Below are 7,279 nucleotides of genomic sequence, written 5' to 3'. Positions count from 1 at the left end.
AGAGACTTGAGAGACTGTGGCTTTGCACTCCCCAGGATGGTACAGTGGGCAACCCACCCACTGTAGAGACTTGAGAGACTGTGGCTTTGCACTCCCCATTATGGTACAGTGGGCAACCCACCCACTGTAGAGACTTGAGAGACTGTGGCTTTGTACTCCCCAGGATATGGCAGTGGGCAACCCACCCACTGTAGAGACTTGAGAGACTGTGGCTTTGCACTCCCCAGGATAATGCAGTGGGCAACCCACCCACTTGTGAGACTTGAGAGACTGTGGCTTTGCATTCCCCAGGATGGTACAGTGGGCAACCCACCCACTGTAGAGACTTGAGAGACTGTGGCTTTGCACTCCCCAGGATACATCAATGGGCATGGAGCCCCGTCGTGCATGTGGCGTGGTGCTGTAATCTGGCTGAGGTGCCCCCCCTTCCCTTCGCCCTGAGGTGCCTGTTGTATTTCTCTCTGATGCCCCTGCAGTGTTCTCTCCGTTTGTGGACAGGTATCTTGTGTGGGCCTCGCCCATGCATTTTTGGCCCAGTGGTGCACGGACATTGATATGTGCATATCTGCACTACTTCTCGTAATGTATATACTTTTGAATGTGTTTATATATATCTGTATATATTTTGTACATGTATTTTGATACATTACAATGTTTGGACTGATTTCCTTTTGTCTTTGCATTCTTCCGGGGGGGTTGTGGGTTGTTACTATGATGTTTGGAAATGCATCGGTGTGTCTGTTGTAGTGTGCGAGGGTGGGGGTGGGGGTGTTGCGTGTGTCCCCCCCTGACTTTTGCCTCCCCCTCCCCTATGTCGTAGGTAAGTACTCACCGTTGTCTTCGCCGCCGCTGGTGTTCGTAGATGAGTAGGAAGACAAGGGCAGGGAGGATTTGTAATTCCGGCTCCATGGTGGCCTCCTTCCTCGTGGGATGTGTAGAGGTGAGCGTTTTCCCATTGCAAAAGCTGTTTCCGCCGTGTTTTTATCCACGGTGAATCCACCCCGGAAAAGGTGGCGGATTGGCGGGTTGTGATACTGTGGGTGGTACATTGTCTTCCTCCTGTCTGTTGGCGGTGACCGCCGCGCTGCTTGTCTGTACCGCTGTGGCGGTCGGAGTGTTAAAGTGGCTGTCTTTGTTGGCGGTTTCCGCCACGGTCATAATTCCCTTTTTTTTGTCCTCCGGCCTGTTTGCAGTATTACCGCACCTTTAACACCGTCCGCCAGGGTTGAAATGACCCCCATAAGTGTTAAACTGCAACAAATAGTATTGTTATTAAAATTGGTATGTTTGTTCATTTTAACTATTTTAGCAACATGAATCTTCTTCTATTAAAACAATGTATGCCCCTGTAATCTTCGGTTGACCCATTATTAGCAAAAGTTGTACATCAGCTTTTTGTCAACTGACTCAAATTGGGTCACAGCAATTGTGAACGGTTCATTGATGGAAGGTATCGTTCAGAATACATTAAAAATATCTTTGCTATCTCTGCTACTAAAGAAGACTGGTATAAACCCAGAGATACTTTCAAACTACAGACCAGTCTCTCAACTGCATTTCCTAAGCAAAATCCTGGAAAAGCCAGTATTTCATCAAATACCTGCCTATGTGACTGCAAATAATCTCTTGCACCCAGATGGAATGGGATTTGGAGAAGAGCATAGCATGAAACTGATGATTGTAAAGCGCTGGACGAGCTAAAGTGTATGGCAAATAGTGATACACAGGCTGCTTTGATACTGCTTGATTTAATGACAACGTTTGATATCGCTGATCGTACTATTCTCCTTACCACTCTTGAAAAGATTGGGATAAGAGGAACAGTCTTACAATGGTTTAAAGACTTTTGGATCAAACATTTTTCTTCAAGTTAGATAAACACCTTACACATCTTTACTTAGACAAAAACTTTTGTTTGGCAAGGTTTACCGGTTCCAGCTGATCTATTATAGTAACTTTATCACGTTTTGGAGGTAAGGCACCCATGTGCCTCTTCAAACATGGCGATTATATGGTGTACCAAAATGTTGCTATAGTCTTTATAAAATTTGACAGCCCGCTACTTCCAGGAGCTTTGCTTCCAGTCATATCCGCTTTTGACAGCTTGATATCCTACATAATTACAGACTGTGATATGACCTCACACTTCCCATCTTCAAGCCAAGTCATTGTAACCCTATAAAGGAAAGCAGACATTTCAGCTGCTCATGCGGTGGACTTTCAAATGTACAACTAACTGACCTTTCTAGTCTGTGAATGCCACTACGTTGTCTAAAGTGCCATATTTTGCCTCTCCTTTCCTAAGTATAATCTCTGTCACCTCATTAGCTACCCCTTGAGGTTGGATAAGACTTGATAGGTCCTGTGGTGTTGTGTTCATACTATCTAGCTACCACATATTTATCTATGTAACTTATTTTATGATCATCTTCCTCATGTTATTTAAGAAAAGTGGCATACAACTTTCCAGTTGTGGCCTTTTCATGCCCATCTGCATATTTATCCTCTGATTCCATGACTGATTGATCCAGGCAAGCTAGCCTGTTGCAGCTTGATTTGAGTACTCCTGTGTGTTTTGCAATGCAAATGCCTCTGATGAAGGTTTTAAAAGCTCCAGTGCCATTCCAGATTTTGTCACTGACTCCATATTGAATCTAAAATGCTCCTTTACATCTTGTTGTACCTCCGTCCTAGACACTGTATTTTGCAGGATATCTGATAGGAAGCACTACTTGCCCCTTCTGGAAGTCCAAAGGGGAGTTTAACCTCCATCAGCTGCTAATCATGGGAAACTGGATTTAAATTTAATCCTCGGCTTAGCGTACTATGAATCCACAAAATCTCTGTTAGACTTGACATTCTTGGTGTACTTTTCCCACAAATATTTTGCTTCTCTACTCGTTTTGCTGAATTTGTTTTTGTTGGCTATAGAACTTTGCACACTTTACCACTGCTAACCAGTGTTAAAGTGCTTGTGGTCTCTCCTCTAAACACAGTAAAATTGGATTACACCATGATGGTACATTTAATTTATATGTAAATCCCTAGTAAAGTGGTACTGCATGTACCAAGGGCCTGTAAATTAAATGATACTGGTGTACTGGCAGTACTTATTGTGCCACCCGCTCAAGTAACCCTGCCATTTGCAGCCTCTGTCCAGTTTAAACAAAACCTTTCTCTTCAGTACATTTAAATCACCCCAAAGGTAGGGCCTGAACATCTCATAAGGCAGAGTGCATTTTATTTAAAATGTTGGGCATGTACTTTTAAGTTTTACATTTCCTGGCAGTAAAACACTCCTAAATATTTTTGTTCAACTACTGCAAAGCCGAATTCTCCCACAGAACACTGGATTACCTTTTATATTTAATAAGTGATCACTTTTGCTTGGGAACAGGTAGAAATGTCACGTGTGGTCTCTAAAGAATTATAATTTTAAATCCTCTCTAATAGTAAAGTCGGATTTTAAGTCACAATTCTGAAAATGCCACTTTTAGAAAGTTAAAATGTTCTTGTCCTACCCATTTGGTACCTGCAACATGTATCCTGAGTCACATGACTAGGTGTAGTTGACAGTTGGCCTTTGTGTATTCTCCCCATCAGTATCACAAACGGGGGTGGGCCATCCTGTCCAAATGGGTGCACCGTAGCTGTCACCTGCCACACTTATACTATAAAAGGACGTCCTCAGCACACACACACAAAGAACTTCAGACTAGCCTTTTGTGACTCCAGACATCATGGGACCAGGGTAGGGGAAGGGAAGAAATTCCAGAACTAGATGTGGGAAAGTTTCTCCCACATCAAAGCTGGAACCAGGTATCAATATTGAACACTCAGACAAACTTCAGTCCACTCCTGGCTCTGTGAACACTGCAGAGGAAGGACTGCCCTGCTGCCAGAGGGCTGCCCTGCTGCTTGAACCCTGCCCTCAGAGAATGGAGACTGAACCTGCTCCCTTCATCGCAGGCTACCTGAGCGATCAAAGGATGAGCTGGCTGACCTCTTTGTCTGATCTAAAGGGGCACAACCAGCTCCATAGGTCTCCCTGCAACTAGCCAGCTGACTTGCTGCACTGGACCTGCAACAGGACCTATATGAGCCCTGCTGACCTCTGCTAAAGTGAGTCCCTGATCACCAAGAGGCACCTCCCCACATCCTGGGCCCTTGGTTGGCATATGAGTGCACTCCTCTGAATTCAGAGGGAGCAGTCCTGAGGCTTTGGTCTCTTTGCAAATGTGAACGGGCCTGTTTGCTCCAAGATATTTCTGCTTGCACCGACTGCCAATGAGAAGATTCAGTGACCCCGAGGTGCTAAAGCGGCCGCCAGCGACGACTATCAACACAAGATCTGCACCTCATGCTACAACATTGACAGCCTAACTGCCAATGAAAAAGCTCCAGCCACGACCGTCCGCGGTGCCTCACAGGATCTTCCAGCTACAGTGACAAACTTCCACGATGCCCAGCCTGCACTGCAATGCTCTTTTTGCTCCTCACGGCTTCCTCCACTGTGAACTGGACTCTTTGCGCTGGACTTTGAGAAAGACACAATTTCTGCGGAACTAACCTGGTCCTTGTATCTGGCCCACGCTCTATAGTGGTCAGCCTGAACTGTGACTTTCACCCGGTCTAGCAGGGCCAGATGACTGTGAGTGGCCCTTAGAGCTTCTAGACGCTATACTCACCTTAAATCTTTTAAGTTGCATATCTCTGGTTCTACTGATTGAATTTTTGTCACTTTGGTGTTTAAATATTTTAGTACATTTTACTCTATTTAAATAGGTGTGGGATTTTTTGTGTTGTGTTTTCACTTTGGTACAGTTTGTGTGCTGAATGAATACTTTACACATTACTTCTAAGTTAAGCCCAACTGTTTTTGTACCAAGCTACGAGACAGTTAAGCACAGGTTAATTTAGTGACTTTTCTGTTTCACCTCTTCCAGGATTGTGGTGGTTTCTTGAGTAGTTCCATTCCCCACTATCAATAACCCAGTTTCTCACAATTTCTATGTGCCAAAAAAAAAATGCGTAACAGTCTGTGTCAGCCCTGAAGCAAGGTGCTCATTATCTAAAGCTGTCAAAAATAAAATGTGAACTCTGCCTGTAACTCAAATCTAATCCTCCCAGAATAAAGGACAAACCAGCTTTGAGTTCAGAAATGGATGCCCGTTTAGTGGCTAAATTGCACAGTGTGAGACTGGAAATAAATGGGAACAATCCTGTCTTCTCTGATTGCCCAAACTGTGTGATCGTTGCCAAATACTTTATTTCACAAGCCTATTTTTTGTTCATTGTCACTTATGAGAGCACCTTCAAAAATGTGAGCTTGGGATGTGCGCTGTACCAAAAAACTTCTCTTGTGTTTGGACTGTGTAAGATTTAAGGTAGACATGGCCACTGAGTTACCTGTTAGTTCACTATTGGCATTGTCATCCAGGTGGGAGCAGGTATGTTTCTCAGTTCATGTTTAAAAATTCTCCCTTTTAATACATACTTTTCAAATATTCTGATGTACTAAAATGAAGCGTTTATGCCTGTTAAAGAAATACTCTCTTGAAGTTTGAAGGGACCCTTCATTTTAACATGATGTTGGTTGCATGATTTACAAGCCAAATATTTTCAGGGCTTGGCTCTTGCATGTACTCTTGGCTCGGCTTTCTCTGTTTGTTTCCTGGCTCGCCCATTTGTACTGCTAATAACTTCTTAAATGTGCAAGTTTTCACGACCTCTGGGTTTTATGACTGAACCTGTACTACGAAGATTAAATGCGTGTACAAAACATCCCGATAGCTGCCACAGGAGGTCGCCACGTGAATTAGTTGTTATGACAATTGAACAGTTTATTATTTGGAGGCACTATGGTGTACAAAATCGTGAACAAGAGGGAACACTTTTGATGTAAACAACAGATCATTCATTTATACAAAAAAGTATTTTTGTTCAGTATTGCAAAATGACTAAGGATGACTGGCTGAAGTATGAAGGATGTAGATGATGTGTTGAAATCAGCAGTTTCTGTTATAGTTGTTGGTGTTTAGACGCAGTTATCCTGGACGCATTCTGTTTCTTCTTCAAGACTGGGACAAGGTGCTCCACTGGTTGATGGTTTGAAATGTATGTACCGAGTTCTGATTTTGGTAGCCCGAGTGCCGCAGCTGCCCCTACAGAGACCCCACGAAGACCATAAGGACACCTCGCAGTCCAGTGGTGTTTCTGCAATAAAGAGAGCACACGTTAGTATAAAGAATAGGAAACTGAAAACAACTCTCCATAAATTCTTACTCGCATAGAGAGCCCTGTTAATTCACAGTAGATTTCGGCTATCTTTCTTTAACCTATGGCATTTTCTTAAATGGCATGCGGTAATTCATCGAGTACTCATGGTAATCTACATTTCTCCCATTACACTGCCTTTCCTTAGTAAATGAGTGGTGTCTACCTAATCGAGGCATCAGGGGAAGTATTTTTATATAAAGTGCAATGGGCATGCGTGCTAGTTTTCTGCACTACTGGGGCACTTTCATAGTACAGAAGGGGCACAGGCACTTGCATGGCCATTTCTGTAATATGGATAGTCTGGTGCATATGCAGCACCAGCGGTATTCCCTCATTTGCATGGAGATGTAGGCCCCTGCAAATGAGGGTAACACTTTGGCTTTGCGCCTGTGCCATATTATGGATGCACTGCTACGCTCTGCAAAAAGGTGGCGCATAGTCAGTGTGACTTCCCCTCCCCCAAGAGCGCTCCCCTCTTAAGGGGTAAAGGTGGGGTCCTATGGACGCCCTATAAATTCCTCCTGCAGGTGGGTCAAATCACTCACTGCATCCATCTGCAAGGAGGTTTCTGTCCCCTTTTAAAATGCAGACCGAATGCCTCCTGCACTGTGAAAGAGGCACTGGCTGCTTTAATAAGTTTCTACGGCTTTCATAAGTTTACTGCTGCCGCAGTATCAGTAATAGCGTGCACTGTCCTTGTATGCGCCTGTAGTGTTGGGGGCCCTAGGCCGTCATGCTACTAAATGAGGTGATGCAGACACATAGTAGTAGGTTCGTATAACTGGCCCTTTTTATTAGCAGGGTCACCTGACTGGTGACGCCTGTGATGGATAAGTTTGGGGGTGAGTGTGGAAGCCAGGCCTCAGCAGTGTGGCTGGTGGAAACATTAGAACGTGCCCAGCAGGACACTACATTCCTCCCAAACTTTATTGAAAAGCAAACAACCAAGTCGAACCTGTGGGAGAGAAAACAAAAATAGCTGAGTCTCTTCAGGCGGCCT

At 44.2% G+C, this 7,279-nt stretch overlaps 1 protein-coding gene across 2 annotated transcripts in view; it reads right to left on the bottom strand.

Moving 5' to 3' along the window:
* Positions 1-1,732: 1,732 nt before the first annotated feature.
* SPON2 (spondin 2) overlaps positions 1,733-7,279 on the bottom strand; it is an 86,035-nt gene continuing 80,488 nt past the window's right edge. For both annotated transcript variants that reach the window (XM_069204180.1, XM_069204186.1), the window contains exon 6: positions 1,733-6,216. In XM_069204180.1, coding sequence (XP_069060281.1) covers positions 6,038-6,216 — 179 coding nt within the window. In that variant the 3' untranslated portion in view covers positions 1,733-6,037. The remainder of the gene's footprint in view (positions 6,217-7,279) is intronic.

This window comes from Pleurodeles waltl, chromosome 1_2 (genome assembly GCF_031143425.1).
Source record: "Pleurodeles waltl isolate 20211129_DDA chromosome 1_2, aPleWal1.hap1.20221129, whole genome shotgun sequence".
Classification (NCBI taxonomy): domain Eukaryota; kingdom Metazoa; phylum Chordata; class Amphibia; order Caudata; family Salamandridae; genus Pleurodeles; species Pleurodeles waltl.
This window is presented reverse-complemented; position numbering and strand designations above follow the sequence as displayed.